This window comes from Silurus aristotelis, assembly GCF_946808225.1.
Source record: "Silurus aristotelis genome assembly, chromosome: 16".
Taxonomy (NCBI): Eukaryota; Metazoa; Chordata; class Actinopteri; order Siluriformes; family Siluridae; genus Silurus; species Silurus aristotelis.
This window is the reverse complement of record NC_139589.1, coordinates 22455969-22479070: the sequence shown is the minus strand read 5'-3', so window position 1 is coordinate 22479070 and position 23102 is coordinate 22455969. Positions and strand designations below refer to the sequence as shown.

The 23102-nt window shown below is 40.1% G+C and overlaps 1 protein-coding gene across 1 annotated transcript in view; it reads left to right on the top strand.

Moving 5' to 3' along the window:
- The window catches only part of rxraa (retinoid X receptor, alpha a), a 106417-nt gene that overhangs the window by 69264 nt on the left and 14051 nt on the right, over positions 1–23102 (top strand). The window contains exons 4-7 of the mRNA XM_083564146.1: positions 95–217; positions 13327–13477; positions 13585–13764; positions 16835–17004. Coding sequence (XP_083420272.1) covers positions 95–217; positions 13327–13477; positions 13585–13764; positions 16835–17004 — 624 coding nt within the window. The remainder of the gene's footprint in view (positions 1–94; positions 218–13326; positions 13478–13584; positions 13765–16834; positions 17005–23102) is intronic.

Genomic DNA, 23102 nt, shown 5'->3' with positions numbered 1-23102 from the left:
GTCATTAGTGTTTATTCTGATTGTATCCATTTATCCTGTATAAAGCCTCTGGTTAGTGTGACAATTTCTATGTCAGAACTTTATTGCGTTCTAGTTCATGCTAGACCCTACTTTTCATGACGACGGACGGATCCTGGACGCTGTACCACAAAGACTATACAGACTTGGAGGTGGATTGACTATGCAGGAGTCAGCACACTGTCAGCATACATACTGGGTAAAAGAGCTTAAGTTTTATTGCTGTCTTTACTTCACAATTAACATGCGTTTTCCACTTAGAAATTGTGTACAATGACATGGACCAGTTTAGCTTTGAGGGCACATTTGCGCATACAGGTAGTCCCCGAGTTATGATGGTTCGACCCTTGATCTTACGATGACGTTAGCGATACGACACAATTGTACAGATATTTAAGTTTTTGTGCGGCAGGCAAACTGGATAAAAGAGCTTGAGATTCTTTGGGATCTTTACTTCACACACTGCAAATTTACATGTCCCCTTAGGAAATGTGTACAATGAGAGCGTTAACACAGAACAGGTGGAAATGGAACATATCAGTATAAGTGTGTTAATGTGACGTCTTTGCGTTCCATTAGAAATGCCAGACTACAGGTCTTTTTCCTATGAGGCACTCATAAAAAAACCCTCTGATCTCAACACTGACTGGACAGCAGCATTGTGGCTTGGCCTAAATGGGCACACAATAGAGCTGTGTGTAGAAGAGGCCTGAGAAACACTGTTATGGCTTTGGTAAGATCAGACTGTGCATACAGCCAGAAGGGGTTTTCCCCCCACCCGTCTCTTTTTCTGTCTGTCTTTCATGAACCATGTACTGTAGCCTGGTCCTCATGTTTTCATGTGCGAGAGTGAGGTAACTGCTCACATTCTAAACCCTGCATGAAACACTTTTTTTTTTTATACATATTGTCTCATACCTTAAGCTGGACCCCAGCACAGGTGATGGATGTCGATGACTTTTTGAGCTGATGGAGGAGTCAGGCTTTGTGCTCGACACAAGGGTCTAATCATTCCCATACACACTTTCAAATACACACTGTGGTCACAGTAGAGCCTTTCATTGTCAACAGCCATGCAGGAAACTTGGCGACTGTTACAAATCTGAATGTAATTAATGCAATGTTTGTGGTTTGTTTCTGTTGGATGATGAAGTTCAAGAAAGAAACGGACATAAAGGGAGGAAAGAAAAAATGAAAAGCTAGAGAAAGGGACTACCAGGAGTTGGAGTTGAAGAATGTCATAGTAGTGGCCTGAATCTATACTCTTTGAGAAGTAGGTTCCTTTCGGGTTCTTTAAACTAGTGAAACGTTTCTGGAATAAAAACCATTCCAACAAATTTTTAAAAGGCTCCTTCAAAGCAACAAACCAGAGAAACCATGATGGTGCTAAATGACGTGTTGTAAAATCAGTTTTTTTGCCAGATATCCTTCATAATAATAAAATATAATCTCACAAAGGCAATTTTCAGCATCGTTGCATCGCTGATGTAATGATGAAAATCTTCCATCTGGAGAGCATTGTGATGTTTTTGGTCTGGATTTTTTCGAAGGCTGATGGTGGTTGCATCAAGTCCAATGTTGCGTCAGTTTTCTCCTTTTATATGAAACTAGTCACAAATGAAATGCTCAACCTGCCACTGCCTTGTAGTCCGGTTTTTTGTTTTGTTTTGTTTTGTTTTGTTTAGTTTAGTATTTTTTTTTATTCTTTTGGGTTTGATTACCATCTATGACTCCTTCTTTAGTTCAGTCCTTCATGATTCATTAGCCCGGGTTTAAAAGTTGACTGCAAGGCTTTGGTGCTGGGCCATAACCCCACACGTGGCGCTCACTTACAAAGACTAAGAGAACAGAACAGAAACAAACAGGCGTCGGCTGTAGTTCTTGACAGCCTCGACTTAGCCGTGTCAGTCGAAAAAATGTAATAATAAACTACAAACATTCTAGAGGTCATGCTGGGTCAGTGTGACATAATGTCTCTGAATGTTCTAGAAGCTTGAAATGATTTTTTACATATGGAACATGAAAAATTTCAGGTTAGTATTTGGTTATTTCTCTCATTTCTTTTTAACCAGTTGCTCCAAAATGGATCTAGTAAGGAAAATCAATATCAATTATGATTGATGGTGTGATGATGAGACCTGACAAGCAAAGTGAAATAATGAATTCTGATTATTTTCCAGTAACAGCATGTAGTCTCTGCTGTTGAAATGATTGATCAATCACCTTTCAACCAATCAAATAGGAGGATTCAGAGCAAGTTGTCATATCAGAGAAACTGGAAATACGAGAACACAGAGCAGACTTTAGCCTTGGCTGAAACGTAGTTGTAATGAAGAAAACATGTCGGTTATTTCAAGTGATCTTAGGGGTTTGTGGGAACTGGGGAAACGATAGAGCAAGCAAAAAGTCATCCCGAGTGTTTTTGCTCCAGAAATCTGGCGGTTCACCATGTCTTTGTCGGATGAAATAGTTCCACTCGGCCTGCTGCGCAGGGTCCGGAGCGGACAGCAATACGTCTTCGCAGTCCTGAGGGCTCTTGCCTGAGAGAGCGAATCCCTTTCTCAGTGTGCAGTTGCAAAAACAATAACTTACCTGCTATAAAATACACATTTTTCTCAAGGGGAGCGAAAACGTTTCAAACTGTACGAACGCAAACATCGCGTGCGCCACAGAGAGCCTTTTCAGCGCAATTCTGTCTAATGTACACTAGGAAATATGCGTGCCGTCTGGCAAGAGGGACGGAGCTTACAGCGGACGGAGCTCAGATCTTGGGAACTGCACGGCAGGACAGAGTGAGGAGTTGTCCATGCATTTATCTCTCGATCAGTCCGGACCATTTGGCGTCCATGTCTGTTAGCACCACAGCAAATCTACAGGCCGACTTGCTCCTTTTATTTCCCCTCAGCGTTCCTCCGCTCCAGGGGGATCCCCAGCCCGGCTCAGGCGTCTATAACATCCCTGGGTATTCCTGAGCCAAAGCTGCTGATTGGATATCAGTCTTTTTTTGTAGCGTAGGTTATTTGTATGGGTTATAATTAGGAACGCTGCTGGCAGGGGGACATTTCAAAGAGACTACTTGGCTATATGTCTGTGAAGGAATGGCCAGAATGTTAACTAGGGCTTTAACAATGAGTTTGCTCTTTTGTTTGTAATTACTGGATACTAATGTGATTTGAAGTTTAGCTTGTGTGTCTAATTGCTTTCCGTACAGCCATAGGAAAACTTCTAATCTCTTTCATTCTTGTTTTTTTTTAAGCATAACCTTGAAAATATCCTGTGTTTAAGCCCTGGATAAGCGCCGTCCCCTCCAAATTTTTTTCCAACGCTCACAATCGCAGTCGAGGTCAATTATTTAGTTTCTCGTCCTTGAATAAAAAAGTATACCCACACTTCAGCCCGATGATCAGTTTTCTCCACGAATGCACGATGAATACATAGGTTATATAACGTGTAAACGTTACGTCTTGCTGTAATTCGGCCAGTTGCTATGATACTTGCGCAGGATTGGATTCTCTTTAGTCGTGTCCTCGAACCAGTTTTTAGTGTTGATTCTGAGCTTCTACTGCAGTGATTACACAGAATAAACTAGAACACTTTCCACCCATTAAGATACATTGGAAAATAATCAGTAATCAGCGGGTGGTGCGATGCATTGATTAGTGAAATGCTTTATTCCATTTATAACTCGGTCTGACAACTGTATTAAAATATGCAATATTTTATCTTGGTTTTATTTTTCCAGTTTTGTGGATCATCCACAAAAGAACTACCACTTGCTCACCATCTTTTCCTTCATAAGCAACTGCAAAGCCGTCCTTTTTTCTGCAGCCATGTAGAATCCTTCTCCTGTGTTCGGACGCCGTTCTTGTCGCTCAAATTGTGCTTTTATTTATTTATTTTTACCAAATTAAAATGTCTTATAAAATGCCAATGCAATATTCAAAATGGCAGTGTATTTAGAATTAAAATTTACATTTTAAGTTCAGTGCAAAAGGGAAATAAAAATTTGATTATATCATTTACAATTTGCTATTTCCAAAAGTAGTTTAAATATGTAAATTACATGCAAATTTTGACACTTTATAAGCTGCAAAATTTAAATGTATTACTCAAATTGATTTGATATGTGTAACATGGCAGAACACAAATGGTAGCAAAATGATCATTCAAATGTTTTCTGTATATAACTACGTCTATGACAAATACACTATATTTCCAAAAGTATTGGGTCACCTGAACCTTCCTGCTATATGTGGTTCTTTTCCAAAATGTTACCACAAAGCTGGAGGTACTCCATTGTACAGGATGTCTTTAGATGCGCTATAGTGAAATTTAGCATCCACTTGAACTTGGAAACCCGAACCTGTTCCAACATGGCGATTCCCCTGTGCAAAAAGTGATCTTTGGAGAGAAAGCTCTGCTATAGAGCTCTGATCTCATCCCCACTGAACACCTTTGGGATGAATTGGAACGCTGACTTCACCCCAGGTCTCCTTACCTACATCAGTACCTGCCTTTCAAAACACCCTCATGGCTGATAAACACAATTATCCACAGAATAGGCACACTCCAAAATCTAGAGGAACATCTTCCCAGAAGAGTGGAGGGAATTATAAGAGCAAATTGGGACTAAATGTGGAATGCAACGCTCAAAAATCACACCGTACTTATGACCAGGTGTCCCAATACTTTTGGACTTAATTCTTATATCAATGATTCTCTGTTTTTTGGTTAAATACCACTTAAACAATTTAGTGCAATCGAAGAAGTCGTCTAAGCTCGCTGTTAAAAATAAATGTATTAAAACGAATGCATTAATCGAAACCTGTGATTTGATTATCAGATCTTCTGACCAATCAGATTCGAGCAAATTTAACTAACAGATGATTGGTCAAAAGAGGGTTTTTGTTCGGCTGATTTTTTATTTTTTTTTATCTTAATTGGAACGAAGCTTCAGATGAGAACGATTCTCGGAGTGAGCACCGAAGCACCAAGCCAGCTTTATCTATGTGCCAGGAATTAATCCTTGTTTTGATGGAAGACGTGTAAAAACAGACATACGATCCTCCTGCTGATACACAAATTCACTTGTGCGTGTATTTTTTTCTTTTTTTAATGAAACTGCCAGTTAATTAACGAGAAGCTGAAGTGATTTAACTTCTGTTTTCTTCGAAACATCTGATCGAGATCAAGCCTTTAATCCTTTTAAGGCGTTATTTTGAAAGAGAAGGAAAAAGAAAGTCTTCCATAACCAAACAGAACAAACATGGCTTAAACATCAGCCTGTGGCTTTTTCTTTCCTCTCACTGAGACACATCAGACTCACAGTGTCACAAGCTAAGCTCCACAATCACGAGTCGGAGCGCAGGAACGGAGCAGAGCGCTGATGGCAGTTTCTCGATGGAACTACAGCGAATCAGTGCAGGACGTTATCTTCGGGTAGGATCTTCTCATTGCAGAACCATTGGCGCCTTTATCCTCTAACCTTTATTTTGCGATCACAAGAATATGAAGAATGAGCTTGCAGAATTTTCTTGTTATAATTGGAGGACTATTTACGGAAATCAAAAACTGTCCATATAAGTTTTTTGGTTTGCAACAAATATAAGATGACTGCGTCTTTCATGCTTTATTTTGTCCTAATCAGATTTTCAACGGCTCATATGGTGGTCATGGAATTACTTTTTGTCTTCTGGAAGGTGCTGTATGTGATAAATCTGTCTATAAACATATATATATAGTTTTATCATGAGGAATGATTTTGGTAGAAATTTCTCTGGTATGACCAGGATGAAATACTCCAACTATCACTTGTGTGGTGACTGTAGCTTCACCAAATCAATGACACCACCACCATGTATTATTGATAAATTATCGATTACTTTTACATCACAGCAAATTCTGAAATGTGTTATAGTCAAGTTACAAGAATTTTGTATATTTTTGTTATTTGCTGTTGATCTGTCAGTTCTAGGCATTTTTAATTTCCTCATATAATTGAATGTATATGTATTTATCCCTGATGAGAAAGCCTGGGGCGGCTGTGGCAAAGAAAATCCCCCTTAGATGGTGTGTGGAACAAACCTTCAGAGAACCCGTCCTTATTTGGGTGACACCAAGAGTGTGTTCGTAATTTATCACATACTGGAGAGTAAGAAATATCCTGAGCGCCGGAGTGTGTGATTATGAGAAATGTCCTTTTCTCAAGTCTTATCCTTTCACTTGGATTTTGTGGAACCAGAAGCTCCTGAGCAACGTCTGTGATCATTCTAGATTCAACTCATGCCCGGGCCTTTAAATATTTAAGTCTTCAAAGTCCAGGGTCTGAAATCTTGAATTTTATATACTGTGTATTTGTGCAGCCACTGTTCGAATTTCAGAAACGTCCCATGAGTTGAAGTAATTGAGAGTGAAGGGTGGTGATGCTGAGCTCCTGGACCACCTCTCAGTGTGGTTTTCCAGAATTCCTTTCACAATCTCATCGATGGGGTCACTCTCAGGCTGAGTTATGCGTGCCAACAGTCAAAGGTCAGAGCTCAAGTGGGGTTATCACGCCCTGGGGGTTACACGCTGACCTTTGAGGTGTATGTGCTGGAGTCTTTACTCTCCTGCAGCGCTCAGCTGCAAAGTTCTTGGCACTCATTAATTTCGTCGTCTCCGAGCCTTCGTAATTAGTCATCACTCACAGACTCATCGTTCCTCTTCCGATGAGTTTGTGAGAGGAGCTCCGGAGTATCAGCTGGAAGATGGGAGTGTGTTTAGGACTGTTGGATGCAGGATATATAGGAGCCTTTGAAGTGTCCTTTTGAGGGAAGTCTGTTCTCCGGATCAGTAAGACAGGATAAGCTCCGTTAAAGCCCCTAGCTCAGAATCTTCAGTGCTTAGAGGTCTCAAGAATGCTGTATGGCTGCAGCATCCAGACGTTTCATCTACGTGTCCTGATTCTCACGAAAAACCCATCTTGTTGTGTTTTTTTCCCGTCTCTCTGCGTTTTAAATGCCAGGTGAGAATATGAAGCACGGCGATACAGAGCGAACTCGCTCTCGGGTTGTGGAGGGACTGCGGCTCGGGTTGCGGCTCTGAGTCGAAAAGTGCTGAGAACTGGTGGAGATTTTCAGCGAGTTATCAGCAGTGCGAGAGGCGCAGTGCTGTGTGAATATCAATGACCGGATCACACACTCCAGTACTCCAACTTTACTCCTAGAACTTTCTGCAAAACGCTGGATCGCTTTTCTTTCTTTACTTTCTTCCAATTTCCTTTTTTTTTGTTTGCATTCTCTTTTCTTTCATTTTGTTCTGTCTTTTTGTCCGTTTTTGTCCACATGCTGGCTTCTGTTCATTTTATTACTCTATAGCATTTTATACTATATGGACAAAAGTTATTGGGAAAACTGACTTTTCCAGCCATATGTGGTTCTTCCTTAAACCGTTACCACAAAATCAGAGGCACACGGTTGTACAGGACGTCTTTGGATGCTGGTAGAATAAAATAATCCCTTCACTTAAACTTGCAAACCCAAACCTGTTCCAGCATGACAATGCCCCTGTGCACAAAGCCATATTACCCATGGTGTTAGGTCATATTCCAAATCACTTATTCAGTTATTCTACCAAGTCATTTACATAGTTTGTGTGACTTCTTCTTCTTCTTCTTCTTCTTTGGATATCTTTCATACACCTCCTAGTTAGACTGAAAGCTCTTGAGTGGTCTCCTATAGAACTCTGATTCAACCCTACTGAGCATATGAAATGGAAAGCATTCCAGGCCTCCTCCAGAATGTCCCATTCCTGGCACATCTTCCCAGAAGAAAGGGAATTTGATGTTCAAAAAGCAGACAATTTGTAGTCAGGTGTCCACAAACTTTTGGCCACAAAGTGTTTCTTTTTTATCTTTCTGCAGAATTATCTGTATATGTGTCTATTCTCTTATTTTATGTCTATTTGTTTTTTCCCTCAATTATTTTAAGGCAATGAGTTGCCATGACAGCGTTCACATCACTTTCACATTTTTTAACTCTGGCCATATTTATCGCGAGCAAACCCACAAGATTCTCGACCTTTTTCTCACGTTGCCTCTTAACGGTTTGACTTTTGTATAAAGGAGAGAAACGAGAGAAACTCTGAGCATGTCCTGTCACCAGAAGAACATTCTGGTTCTTAAAAAAAAAAACAAAAAACTTTTTCTGTTGTCATGTTTCTGCAGCGAGGTCATGCTTCATACTCATTTTGTCATTACTAAGCAAGTTGCAGAGTGACCCCTCACCCGTGACCCCTGGAAGGCTGGACAAGTATCTAATGAAGACATTGCCATGTGGTGGAGTTTCAGTAGTGTAATATAGTGTCCTACTCTTCTAGACATCTCCTGACTGTTTTTGTAGTTTTTCCACAGTGTGATTGTGTGTGTTTGTGGAGAGGGGCATTTTGGTGACAGTCTACCCCCAGAAACAGGGTGCATGTTCATGTATGGGGGCAAATTAATCTATTTACAGTAACAGAAGTGAGCTCCTTTAATCCTGCTGCCCCACCACTGAGACTCCAAGCCCAAGCAGATAGAGTTGCACTGAAAATAGGCTGAACAGAGGCCGAGTCCAGATTTTGAATTGACCGCAGAGAGGAAGTCTGCATGGAAGCGGTGCAGTTAGAAGAAGGTGTGTAAAAGCTTGCGTGATGTCCACCGAGTGTGTGTGTGTGTGTGTGTGTGTGTGTGTGTGTGTGTGTGTGTGTGTGTGTGTGTGTGTGTGTGTGTGCAAGTTTAACAGAGCCCATTTCCCAAGACATAACCTCATCATAACTGGAAAGTGCTTTCTTCCATTGACAAGCGGCGTAAAAGAAAGCTTGTGATTTATAACGTCTCTCTCTATCCACTGTGTTTTCTAATGTCTTTCTTTCAGCTAGCATAGCCTGCACTAGCCTCCGTTTCTTTACTTAAGGTTAATAGCTGCTCCTGAAGCGATAAATCAAATTTAGCCCATGTCTGGTTACAAGCCGGAGTGTCCGTTTGGAGGAGAGCTACACAGACGGAGATGGCTTTAATGCAGCCTTCAGAGAGTCTGTGGGTCTGAAGGCTTATGTACTGTATAGATGTTTGTATAAGGGTAGTACTCTTGTGCAGGTGTGCGGACAGACCGCATACAGGCATCAATGTCGCTATTCTTCAGCCATGTGTGTGTGTGTGTGTGTGTGTGTGTGTGTGTGGGTCTGGGATCTCTGCAGCACCTGTTTAGTCTCGTGAAACGCGAAAAGCTGCTCTGTATCGGTGTTAAAAGATGGAGTGTGAATGTTGTGCAAATATAATTATGCAGTATTGAGGTCTGGGTGTTGCAAAAAAAAAAGGTTTTGGCACCTTCCTTATATCGAATGCACAAAATGGGAATATTTACGAGAAAATTTTTATTTGATTCGATTGATATACATTTTTTGAGAAATATAATAATTTTCTTTTTAGGCCACTCCAAAATACATACAAGATATTTCATAGATTTCTTAAATTAATAATTTTTTTTTTTTACATGGGGGGGTGGGAAAAAGTATCTGTGTTTGAGCGAGTGTATTTAGTCTTGGAGTGTGTATGTTATGTATACGGGCGTGTAGCATTGAGGTCTTGGTGTGACACTAACAATTTTTTAGCACACTGAAATCCATGTAGATAGATAAATATATATATATATATATATATATATATATATATATATATATATAGAGAGAGAGAGAGAGAGAGAGAGAGAGAGAGAGAGAGAGAGAGAGACAGACAGACAGACAGACAGACAGACAGACAGACAGACAGACAGACAGACAGACAGACAGACCTTTATTGTCATTACATTGTACAGGTACACAGCAACGAAATGCAGTTTAGCAAAAAAAAAGTGCAATAGTAGCAATTGTGAAAATTGTCAAGTGCTGATAAATATGTAAGTATATGTACAGCATGTAAATATATATATATTTATGTAAACATGTGTACTTTTTTGCATATTTTTACAATTTACATATTATTTCTTCTATATGGTAAGGTAATGCATTACATTTTGGATCTGAAGGATGTAAATTCAAATCTCAGCCCCACCATGATGCCACTTCTGGCCCCTGAACAAGGTCCTTAACCCCATAGCTGCTCAGTTGTATGAATGAAGGGAAAAAATGTGATGGATAAGGCGGTCTGCCGAATGCCATAAATGTAGTGCGGCATTTCTGAATAACAGCACGGGTTGTTCTGGTTGTATGATGAACCATTAGTTAATATTAATTCACATATTGTAATGTATTGTTGTTTCTATGGTAACAGGGATTGTCCAGCAGACACTCAGGTTTATAGACACTTGTTGAAAGATCTTGCTCCACTCCTCCACTCCAAAAACTGTCATCTGTCTTTTGTCAGTTTCAGTAGTTCTTTCTGTTTTTTCCATAATAAGTATTGTTGAGTTATAATGTCTTGGATACAATATAAAAATTAATTACAGATGGATATTCAGTCATATCTTTTCAACATTGTCTATATGCGTAGGTCTATTCGGCCCATTGTATTGTGTATTAATGTTGGTTTATTTTAAACAGTCAGTTTTGTTCATTAGAATAATAACGGGTACCAATAATTAATTATGAAGTCGCAAAAAATCATAAATTATGAAGTCGCCAATAACAAATACACCAAGCAGACGTCTTCACATCGGTTTAGATTCTTGTTGTGAGCTCTATGAGTTCTTGTTTGTGGACATGCTGTCTTTTCTTGGTGGCGTTGTCTCCTCTGTGAGTGTCCTCCAGGCTATCTGACACTACGCAGCCGTCTCGACCGCTCACATCAACGCGCAAGTCGAGCGTTAACTGAGAATTGACAGTGATCTTTTCTTTCCAAATGGGGTCCTGACCCGGGCCTCGCCTCTCTCGCTGTTAGCATTTTCACAGCTTGGGCTCTGTTGGATACATAATGTATTCATAATCACAAACATTGCTCTCAGAGGGTGCTCTCAAAGTGATAGGAAACACGTTTTGACCAGTCAGGATACAAGTTAGAAATCAAGTGAGAAAAAATAAAGAGGCAAGACGAAGTGTGTGGGTGACAAAGGTTTGTCGTGTAAGACCAGGAGCCAAGAGAGCAGCAGCAGGAAATGCTACTCAAATGTGTTTGTCTGTGAGGTGGTGTATGTGGAAGGTTGTTTACTGTGGTGATGCCTAAGCAGTGGTTCAATTAATATGTAATTCACATTGAAATTCTTTAAATTAAATTATAAAAAAAAAAAACTTTAACACTGAATATAATCAATCGAATCTACACAGAGAGCAAGCTAGTTAGGAAAGATGCTAGCTAGGAAAGATGCTAGCTAGGAAAGATGCTAGCTAGGAAAGTTGTGTTGGTAAGAGCATTGTTATGTTTACAGTGTATCTCACGTGAGATTCCGGATTCCTATCAATACAAGCACATATAGCTAACACTTTCTCTTCATGAATAACTGCAAACATGTTTTTCAAGCAGAAAAGCTGATGAATAAAGTTATTTCAGTAATGCAACAAGTTAGATTTATATCTTCTAGTGAATTATCGGTTCCCATCAAACAAAGCGATCTGCACACAGATTGTAACGCTTAGACTGATCACTCCATCACAAGGATCTTTCCTGACACTCTCTCTCTCTCTCTTTCTCTTTTCCTTGCTTTCTTTCTCTTTGTGAATATGAAAGCCAGATGAGTCAACTGGTTCAGACCAGTCAGTCAAAGCACTGGAGCATCTCACACATTTTTTTCACACATATCAGAGCTCAGTGTTCTTTATATCTCTTGTAATGCATCGTATATCAGTGTCAATTTTTTGTTTGAAGGTATAATGTAAAAAAATATATAAAATAAGCAAAGAAAAACACAGCCCAAGAGATGCATTATTAATGCACCGTGAGCGCTGTACATGTTCGGGTGGTGATGATCAGTGCATAGAAAATGATGAATTGCTGTTGATTGTAGCTCAGACCTCCCTCACGCGCTCTTATAAATCCACGCGGAACACCGTAGGCCCCATTGCAGGATATTCATGTATGAACAAATCTCCCTCTGTGTCTGGATGAGTTCACCCCAGCACATTTTTGGCACGGGTGTATTTTCGCAAGAAAAAAAAAAACACACACACAAGAAACACAAGCCTGTCTTTATTCCACTGTCCTGTAAAGTATTTTATTGCAGCTATCCTAGCATAGAATATTTGCACTGGCAGTGTTGAATGAGAATAAATGAGGCTCAGGACACATCCTGCAAGGACTGCTTCTCTAGAAATAGAGAGAGAGCGAAAGCGAGAAAAACGATAGAGAGAGGATGGGAATGAAGAAGATGAATAGAGAAGGCATGTGAGCATGAAAGCATGGGTCTGTCCCAAACGCATTAGCTTTAATCACATGAGAAACTCTGTGTGTCTTTCAAAACTCAATCAAAGACCAAGATTTACAGGCTGCATTGTTTCACTGCAGTAAAACCGAAACCGGGTTTTTTTAAACTCAGAATAGTCACAATGTCCAGGTTTCTAAAACATTGCAAATAGCATTTGACTTTACAATGACATCATACACACAGGCATAACATTATGACCACCTGCTTAATATGGTGTTGGTCTTCTTTTGCTGCTGAAACATTCGTGACCCATCGAGCATCAACAGCATGAACTTTTTCAGCAGTTTGAGCTACAGGAGCTCGTCTGTTGGATCAGCCTTCGCTCGCCACGTGCATCAATGAGCCTCGGCCGCCCCACGACCCTGTCGCCGGTTCACCACTGTTCCTTCCTTAGACCACTTTTGATCCATACTGACCCCTGCAGACTGGAAACATGCTTTGGAGATGCTCTGACCCAGTCGTCTAGCCAGCACAATTTGGCCCTGGCAAACTCGCTCAAATCCTTACCCTTGCCCATTTTTTCTTCTTATAACACGTCAACTTTGAGGAAGAAATGTTCAGTTGCTGCCTAATAAATCCCACCCACTAACAGGTGCCATGATGAAGCGACCAAAACCTGTTGTAACCTCATCATGGCTTCAATTATACAGCCAACCGAGCTGGATACAGCAGAACCGAACCCTGTAACAGGATTTTCCTTTTAAGTAAAGTAGGGCTCTTGATGAACCCTTGTTCTCAGAGTATAAATATTGTGATTATTGTTTACTGAAAAAGTTTATAATATTAAATCGGGTTTGTAAGTATCGGGAAGCTTCTGGCTCCCTTGAACAAATTAGGGTTAAAACCGTTCTTCCGTTTGTCCTTAACCCCTTTAAAAAAAAAGCTTTAACTGTGTATCTAAACAGGTTTGTGTTTGTTTGTTTGTCTATATATTTTACAGTTGAACTCGCCGATGAACTCCGTGAGCAGCTCCGAGGACATTAAGCCTCCGGTGGGCATTAACGGCATGATGAAGTTGCCAGCGCAGTCCTCGGGGAACCCTCTGTCTCTCACCAAACACATCTGTGCCATTTGCGGGGATCGCTCCTCTGGTATGCACGTATTATTACACTTGCTAAGTAGTAATAGCTACAGGATTTTGTAGATTTGAGCCCCCCGTGTGTTCGGTCCAGTCTTGATGGATATGCTGTGTCCTCAGGTAAACACTACGGCGTCTACAGCTGTGAGGGCTGCAAGGGGTTCTTTAAGCGAACCGTACGGAAAGACCTGACCTACACCTGCAGAGACAACAAGGACTGCGTGATTGACAAACGGCAGCGAAACCGCTGCCAATACTGCCGCTATCAGAAATGCCTGGCTATGGGCATGAAGAGAGAAGGTACAGCAGATTACAGAGAGGACAGAAGCAAAGCACTGGTCTCTTTCTATCTTCTCGTACAGAGCTTGGACTTTTCCATAGTCTACTGTAGTAACGTGTAAAAAGTTCTTGTGGTTGCTGATTTGTATAGTGAGATATTTTGGGTAGTGAGTGCCGTTCAAATGCTAGCTGTTCAAACGCTGTCTGGCAGTGATTAAACATTTAATGCCCTTGGACTTTGACGAGATCAGACTCTTAATTAGTGTGTCGATAGACACTCGGCCTTCTAATTTAGCAACTGTGATATGTGAGCAAGACTATACAGGCTGTTTGTGTTACTGTGATAAGCATCCATAGTGGACTCTGGAGGTTGCCAGGGGCGATCGAAACGACACACAAAGCAGGTGTGTGAAGCAGGTTGCAATGAGATACAATTCACCTCTATTACTACGCAGTGCGATCCGATTTCAGTTCGATCCAACACAATGCGATTCAATGCAATTTGATGCAATAGTAAAGATTTGATGCTATGCAATTCAGCACGGGACAGATAGTTCACTTTTATTCGCACAGGCAGCAAACCCTCAATTTTCTCAATGAAGATGCAGCTCTACCTCTGCCATGTTAATCTGTATTCTATGTGACTCTTCGGAAACGCCTCGGTCTCCGTAGTGTTGTGATACGTCATATTTACTTAAGAGCATCGGTTCTGGGAGAACGCGCTCTAGAAACAGTTTACTGAGGAGAAATTAATCTACATATAAAATATTGGTCATATATTATTGGTCACTTTCTAAATAATAAAAGTATAGATACAAATGCCATCCCAAATCTGGATATTTGGCACTCTATATAGATCCATATCTAGATCTGCCCATTGTATTCACCCCCTACTAAATATTCCTCCTGTATCAGTGTCTGAAATTAGCCACATGGATGTAGTAGTGGAACGAATTTTAGGAAAAACTTACTAAGAAAGTTGCTTATGTTAATCAATGCATTTTGGTGGAGGAACAGCTTTGTTATTGTTTGTGGTCATATTCAGTTCAGGGATAGAAATATGTACACGTGAGCTTAAGTTCATTCTAATGTGATATTGCAGATCACAGACTCCCTCTCTTTGACATTGAAACACTTGGCAAGGGACATTTAAAAAAAAATTACAAAGTGGTCCTGTTAAACTGAGGGATGGGATATAAAACGGAAATAAAGGGGTCAAAATGGACTGGAGCAATGGGACATTGTGTAATAGGATGAGATCTCAGGATCATCCTTCTGCTAATGAACACTCTCCAGATAAAGCATGAACCAGCCTTTATTCTTTCACCTTTCCAAAATCAGATCCCAAAGCATGAGAGGAGACAACCCAGGAGCAAACGTGTTTACCCCTTTGTGAGAGGACATTAGCACTTTTAGTATGTTAGTCACACTCTTTCCCAAGAGGACGAGATGGAAGAGTTGGGTTTACTTCCAAAAGCTTTACTTGTTCCTTTTTGGTAATGCCTCTTGACAGGAAAGTATCATGTTCTAATCCAAAGAGATCTTCTTCGGTTCAGACAATGAAGCTAATATATCATAGCTTTATTTAAACAAGTACCCCCCTGACAAAATAGATTGGTTTAGATTGTTTTTTCCCGGGTGATGGATTTCTTTAACTGGTCTTCTAGTGTGGACATCTAGAAAAACCTATTCTATAAATTTTAGAGCACGCTGATTTTTCTAGTAGAGGATGTGAGGCCCCCAGGTGCGTCCAGCTTTAGAATTCCTTGAACGTGACTGACAGGTCAGATCAGTAACGTATTGATTACACAGATAGCTGAAAGCTCGCAGTTGTTGCTAATGAAATGCTTAAACCTGCTGCACGTTAGCACCCACTTAGTACCTACTGTGTACCAAATAGACCACTCGGGCAATACACTTTCGAAATGCATATGCACAGTGGGCCCTCTGTGACTCGGTTGCACCACTTCTCCCATTTGGTTTTTCTCGACCAGCCCATAAGCCCAAGCCGCTGCAGCCCGAGGCAGAGGAAGAGCAGGCCTGTGCCAACCAGAAAAGGGCTAAGCGAAACTGCAGGAAAACAGGATTAAATGAATTTATGCTCTCCTCCTTCTCCGAAGGAAATAAAGCTAACGTGATTTCGGCCGCCTCACCTCTCGCTGACTCCACGAGAAGTATTCTACCCTTGGGCTGACCTCCAAAAGCAGACAGCAGTTTCTGTAAAGTGGGGCCCCCTTATTTCCCCCCTGCCCCGAGGGCCCCTTCAAGAAGCCACTACTGTGATTCAGCGGCAAGGAAATAGCATGGGATGAAAGAAAACCTCGAATGTGTGTGGCATGTGTGGGTTTCCACATATGTGCTGAATGGAGGCCATATCAGAAAAAAGGGTATTTTGGATGAACAGAGTACATATGCAGATAAAGAATAACAGAAAGACGTTCCCGGAACCGTTTGAGGTCTGATGTGTGGTTAGTTCTGCCTTGGCCACAGTTAGACCGAGAGTCTGCTCAACACTCTGAACCACTTTCTTTTACTCTACTCGAGCTCATGAAACACCCAAACCATTCAACTAAACACTGAATCTAAACTGATTCCAACACTGTTCCTGATTCTGTCAATCTGTTCCTGACTCATCTATGGAAGTGTGAATCGGAAGCTAAGGACCACAATGGCTTCCTATGGCTGGTGAAGCAAAGCCAGGGGGTCTGTGATTTGCTGAAGTTATTGCCAACATCTACAAATTAGCCATTTTATCCTTGCTACGGCAATATAGGAGATACTTAAAAACAAACAGAAATAAAATTCTAAAAGGAAAGAGTGCAGAACCTGAAAGAAAATGTTTTTCCTAATGGTGAATACTTCAGATAGTTTTGTAAAGCAGTAGAAATCCTCTTGCATGTTCAAGTTATTAATGATGTTAAATTACTGTAACTATATACTGTATAGTGATGTATATATAGATATATGAAAAATGTGCCAAAAGACTTTGCAGAATTTTACATTATACCGCAAGCGCTTTTGTATTTTTTTGGATACTAATATTAAAAGTATAATCAGCAATATTGAATGGACCCAGTTTTTTTGCATACAGCCGTTCAGGAGGAGCGACAGCGAGCCAAGGATCGGAATGAGAATGAGGTGGAGTCGAGCAGCAGCGCCAATGAGGACATGCCTGTGGAGAAGATCCTAGAGGCCGAACTGGCTGTTGAGCCCAAGACCGAGACGTACATCGAGACCAACCTGGGCGTGCCGTCCAATTCGGTGAGTAAGCAGGTTTTGAATTTATGGTCTTTTGGCAGATTCCCTTATTTGTACTTAGTTGTTAGTCTCATTTATACAACTGCTTCCTCAAGGCCCTCACCTGCCTAAGAGCCCCACAGTGGCATCCTATATACAATCCTCATCTAAGGCCACCCTAAAGTTGGCTAAAAGTGATTAAAGGCTTATAATTTTAAAGGAATTTATTAAAGTATTATTTTAAGATAGACATGCTTTAGGGACTGGCAAGTTTTTTTTTACATAATATATGCAGGGAAATAAACTTTCTTTCGGCTCATTGAGCAACATCTCTTCGAATAGAACTCAGATGTGACCATTGATATCCTCGGAGTCGACCACTGGTCACCATTTCAGAGGCAATTTCCTCAATGTCTGTCAGATTTTTTTTTTCTTCAGAAAAACTTATGTTTCCTATATAACCGCTGCAGTGTAGTTTTATGGAAAACAGCAAAAAATGTTCTCGAAATTCTGTGATTTTTCTTCAAATATTACCACTTTAATCTTGTATTGCTACAAATTTTATTCTCAAAATATTTCTACTTTATTCTCGTAAATTTCGACTTTGCTCTCAAAATATTCCGACTTTATTCTCTCATTGCGAAGACTTTAATCTCGTAAAAAAATTCGATGTCTATTTTTTTAACGTGGCACTAAAACGGCGTCCCAAAATACACATCTGTATTAAAACTTCTTGAATATATTCTGAAATGGTCTGATCTTCAAAATATTTTAGGTGAGGACTTTGTAATGCATCATTTTTTTGGTCCTTATGCTAGTTTCTTTTAGTCTGATTATTTTGTCTGTACATATCGTTTTGTTTTGGTTTTGTATTCAGCGAGCTCATACTCATACTGTGTTCTAAAGAAAGGGGGGATGAGGCTGAAATATTTAGTTTTAAAGTGTTTTCCAAGGATTTCAATAGAAGACGGTTTCAAAAACGGATTAGTTGTGGTCGTGAATCACGAGGGTTTTTCGGAGGTTCTGAGCTAAACTATCTTTATCCCACAGACGACAAATAGGGATAGTGAGCAGGCCAGATGTTTTAGCGTCCAGCATGAGGTTTTTTAAGGCGCCACTTGCCTAAAAAAACACTCGGATTTGGTGGGAAAGTGTTTTTGAAAGATCTCGTCTTCCCGTCTATTCGTTTAGATCAATCGATCTGTGCTGGTTATGGCTTGAACTTTTTTGTCTGCTTGAGGAATTGAGTTTATCCTGTTGATCTGTATGTCATACTTGATAGTGTGGTCGAAGTGTTCTCAAGTAACTGCAGTGTAAATCACCGATCTGGCATCATACACCTGTCGCTACAATTTATTGTTCCTTTGTTTGTGTGGATCGAGTAATACTGGATATCTGCATTGCCTCCAGAGGAACTTGTTACCTGAGCTGTACAGGGAGCCGATTAGCTTCTGTTTGATTCGTTCCTCGATTTCCGAACAGCTGCCGCGTGACGTTACAAGAGCCGCACACTGGACTTATGTGGCTGCGTGAGGATTAATGTATTAACGTGTACATATTTTTTTAATTCTCCATTCTGATAGGTCGGATCGAGTTGGTTCGTTTTCAATAAAAGCAAATGTGACAGTGGTGCCAATTACATTATACAGACAAAAGTTCGTGGACACCAGAAGAATTGCATGCACTTTTTGATCATCCCATTCCACATTTAGTCTCCATTTGCTGTAATAACAACCCCCCACTCTTTCGGGAAGATGTACTGATGTAGGTGAGGTGAGGAGGCCTGAGGTGTTGTTTGAATTCATCCCAAAGGTATTCAGTGGGGTTGAGCTCTATAGAAGGCCACTTAAGATCTTCTACACCAACCCAGGTAAATATTCATGGAGCTGGCTTTGTGCACAGGGGCATTGCCATGCTGGAAAAGGTTTGGGTGTCTCTCAGAGTTCAAGTGAACACAAACAGTTTGGGGAAGAACCACATGTGGTTGGAGAAGCAGGTGTTCTATTACATTTTTAGTAATTTTTTTTAATTTTTGTCCAAATCACCAGTTAATATTGAGGCATTTCTAAAAAAGTGTTATTGTTTCTATAGTAACAAATAATTCCTGTTAATATTTATGTTGAAACATTAGAAAATGTTAGTCAAATGATTGTTATTTTTCTGTTGTTTTTTTTTATTCTGGGGATATTCTTTGGATCATGTTTTTGAATATTTATTTTTTCTGCCACTGGTAAGCACAAGAAAAAGCTGAACTATCTTTGGCTTCCAGGGAACAAAAACTTTCTTTTTTTTTTTTAGACATTTTAAACAAAAATGAAAATTCAACGTATGCCAGTGTGCAAATGTGTAAAATAAAAACACCTGGAAACGTGCTGTTTGGGAAAATAATCAACATTGGGGTGGTAACTTTGTTTCACAACAGGCCACATCACAACATCCTTTTGTTGATTATAATTCCACAACAGCACATCCTGAGGCGTTTTATTTCTTATCGATGACAAAAAAAAGACTTGGATGTGGGAGGTTCTTTAGAGCCGTTGTCTGGACACCATGAGCCACCATGTTGAAGATCTTTGGCTCAAAATCGATCGTGATGTGTTTTGAGTTATAGAGAAACGTCTCTTTGCCTTTTTTCCACACAGATATACACACACAAAAAAACTCTATACTGGAAATGTTTTTTAGGAGACAAGACAGACAGGTGAGCTTAGTGAAAAAGGCATGTGTGAGAGAGAGAGAGAGAGAGAGAGAGAGAGAGAGAGAGAGAGAGAGAGAGAGAGAGAGAGAGAGTCTGGGAGCTTCTTTTGGGATTGTCCTGAAAGTGAAGGCAGTGGTTATGCGAGTAAATGGGGTTTATTTTCGGAGTATGAGAATGCATGTGCAGTAGCGGGTGACATTGGGGAGATAGAGGGAGGAGAAGTGCCCCTGGGGAAGCTGACAGTAGAAAGCACTCCATCACAGTCTCGTTGCTGTAGACAGTCTCTCACTAGAAATAGAGCTTCGATACTGAGGCATATTTGGCTCCCTTACGCAACAGATTTGTTTATCTCTGCTAGGGATGATGGCTTGTGAAATCGGAAAAATGTAAGATAAACAATGAAGCGCGACAGAGCTCATGTGAGCTGGGACATCTGTTCCCATGTGGTAGCCATGCGCATGACAGGTAGCGTCAAATGAAACATTCACTCGTTTTCTTTTCCCCCGATCCCTCGCTTGTTTGGTTTCGTCCTGCTTTGTGCGCTCTTTTAGAAGCCCATGCACTAATTAATCACAAGGCTTCGTCCACCTAACTGCTGGAGTGTGGGCCGAGCTGAATGAACTGGGTTTAGCTCATGTTGACCTAGATTAGGCGTTAAACAGGCCTTAGTAACATGCCTCCATTTGGGCAAGGACGGGGCTTCGGTGTGTTCTATTCTTCCAAGGGTAGTTTGATCAGGCCCCTTGTGCCATAGCTGAGGCCGATGCGATTCACATCTTGATGCATAGCCAACGATACAATGCATTGTAAATATGATGCTATGAAATTCAATATGGTGCAGATAGTTTACTTTTATTTCTTTGGTTCAGACAGGCAGCAAAGCATCAATTTACTTAAGTGCCTTCTGATTTTTAAGATTCGATAAAACCAGACGTTATTTTTCTGTCATGTCTCCATGAAGATACAGCTCTACCTCTGCCATGTTAATCTCAGGACACGCCTCGGTTTCGACAGTGTTGCGATGCGTCATATTCACGTAGCAGCAGCGGTGTTACGAGAACACGCTCGAGAAACAGTTTAGTGAAAAGAAATCGATCAACAGATGAAATATTGGTCACAGATGATTAGTCACTTTTTAAATAATAAAAGTATAGCGCGTCTACTTTTTTTTTTTTTATATATAAAAATTAAAATACAACTAATATGCACTAATATTATTTAGTATTTAGCATTTAATAAAGGTGCCTTAACATCTTAAAGAGAAAACATTGTCTTTACTGGGTACTTTCCCTTTGAGAAGAGTGAATGCTGGAATGATGTCACCCGAATCACTATCACTTATTTTTCTCTTTTTCTCTCACTATGAATTGAGGACGCTAACTGAGGGTTGAGAGGCGTGGGAGGCGGTACGGAAGGACCATCGTCCTTTAGAATTTTAGCTTGCGAGCTTCGGATGATTCGTATTCTGAGTTTTTATGCGTAAAACTATACGAAATTTTTACGAATTTCGATTCCTATTCTGAATTATACGTATCTGGGGGCATTCGTATTCAGAGGTAACAATGTACATGCAATTGACATGGCAATTGTAAGCTATACTTACATCCCACTTTAATGGATAAACATTTTAAAATTATGTTTTAATATATATATATATATATATATATATATATATATATATATATATATATATATATATATATATATATATATTTTTTTTTTTTTTTTTTTTTTTATTACATTTAATGGATCATTTTTCTAGTATGTTTCTGCCTCCTCAGATATTTGTGTGTAAAAAAAAAGATTTTTTTAGCAATGCCAAAATGTGCGATTTCAATTGCTAACTGTTATTAATTCCATGTGCTGAATACTCCCCAAATTCAGATAAATACACACTGCTTGTTCAGTGTCATCAAACCCCTCGAGTGCTACTTTGGCTGAATTCCCATGCACATCTAACACACAATGCCCCAACCTTCTCATCTGCTTATCCACACTCTTTTTCTTCCCGTCGTCACGCAGCTGTAATTGGGTTTTAAGCAGACTATGAAACATTAACATGTGCTGCGCTGTGCTCTCCTCTCTTTCATGGAATTTCATATGCAAGCGAGGCAGTTCTATAAGATGCAGGCTTCGTGGATCGGCCATGAATAATGCACACAAAACAGTTTCGATTCGTCGAGGGAGAAAATCAGTTATTTGGTCACAATCATGAAGTGACTGCTCGAATCTTTTTTAGCTTGTGAGCAGCTTTTGCCAGATTCTCATAAACTAATCATGTGGTCAGCTGCATCGTAGTCGCTCTTGGACTGCGGTAAAACGACTATCGGCTATTTTCACTTCACCCTTAACCTCGATTTGCTCGCAAGCTAAAATGAGAACACTGAGGCTTTGTGGATGAAAGGGGTGGGACCATATACCAAAATGATATATCGTGAAAAAGACATTTACACACAAGTAAATATATACTGTGACCCACTGTGCTACAAACATCATTTCCATGTAGTATCAATTAAAATGCGTAAAAAGTAAAAAAAAGAGTCTACTTGTTGTTTTTTTTTAAAAATCAAAATTTGCACAGGTTCACACTTTTTTTCAAATTTGGTAAGAAAATCTTTGCTTTATTCCTGGTTGAGAGATTTACTGTATGCACAAAAGTATTGGGACGCCTAACTTTTCCAGCCATATGTGTTTTTTCGATAGCCTTATACCATTTTCTCTTCACTTGAACTAGGAGACCCAAAAAATGTTCCAGCATAATAAAAACCTCCTGCCAGATGCATGAAGATATGCTTTGTATGGATTACAGTGGAGGTTCTACAGAGTGACCTCCTGTACTGTTCTGACCTCAAGAATTGACTACACTAATAGGTCTACTCTGAATAATACGAATATGAATAATAAGTCCGCTCCAAACAATAAGCAAATCCAAGATATTTAACAGCAATACAGAGGCAAAAGTATTGGGGAAACTGACTTTTTCAGCCAAACGTGGCTTTTCCCCAAACAAAGATAAAGGCATACAATCGTACAAGACCTCTTTGGATGTGGTAGCGTTTCATTGGAAACCCAAACCTGTTCCAGCATTACAATAACTCCATATCTCCATGTATCTTCATAAACCAGATTTATGAAGATACAGTTTACATGGGTTAGAGTAGAAGATCTTGAGTGGCCTCCTACAGAGCTTGGACTTCAACATGTTTGGGATGAATTGCAACACTTTCTGCACCTCAGGACTCCTCACCTTACCCTCTCCCTTGTGAATGAGCACACATCTCCACAAGCAAAATCTAGAGGAACATCTTCTCAGAAGAGCGGAGGTTATTATAACAGCAAATATTGACCAGACTTTTTGTCCATTTGGTGTATATATTTCTACGTGCTGCTTTTGAAAGGGAGAAATTGCGTTTCCTTGCGAAAC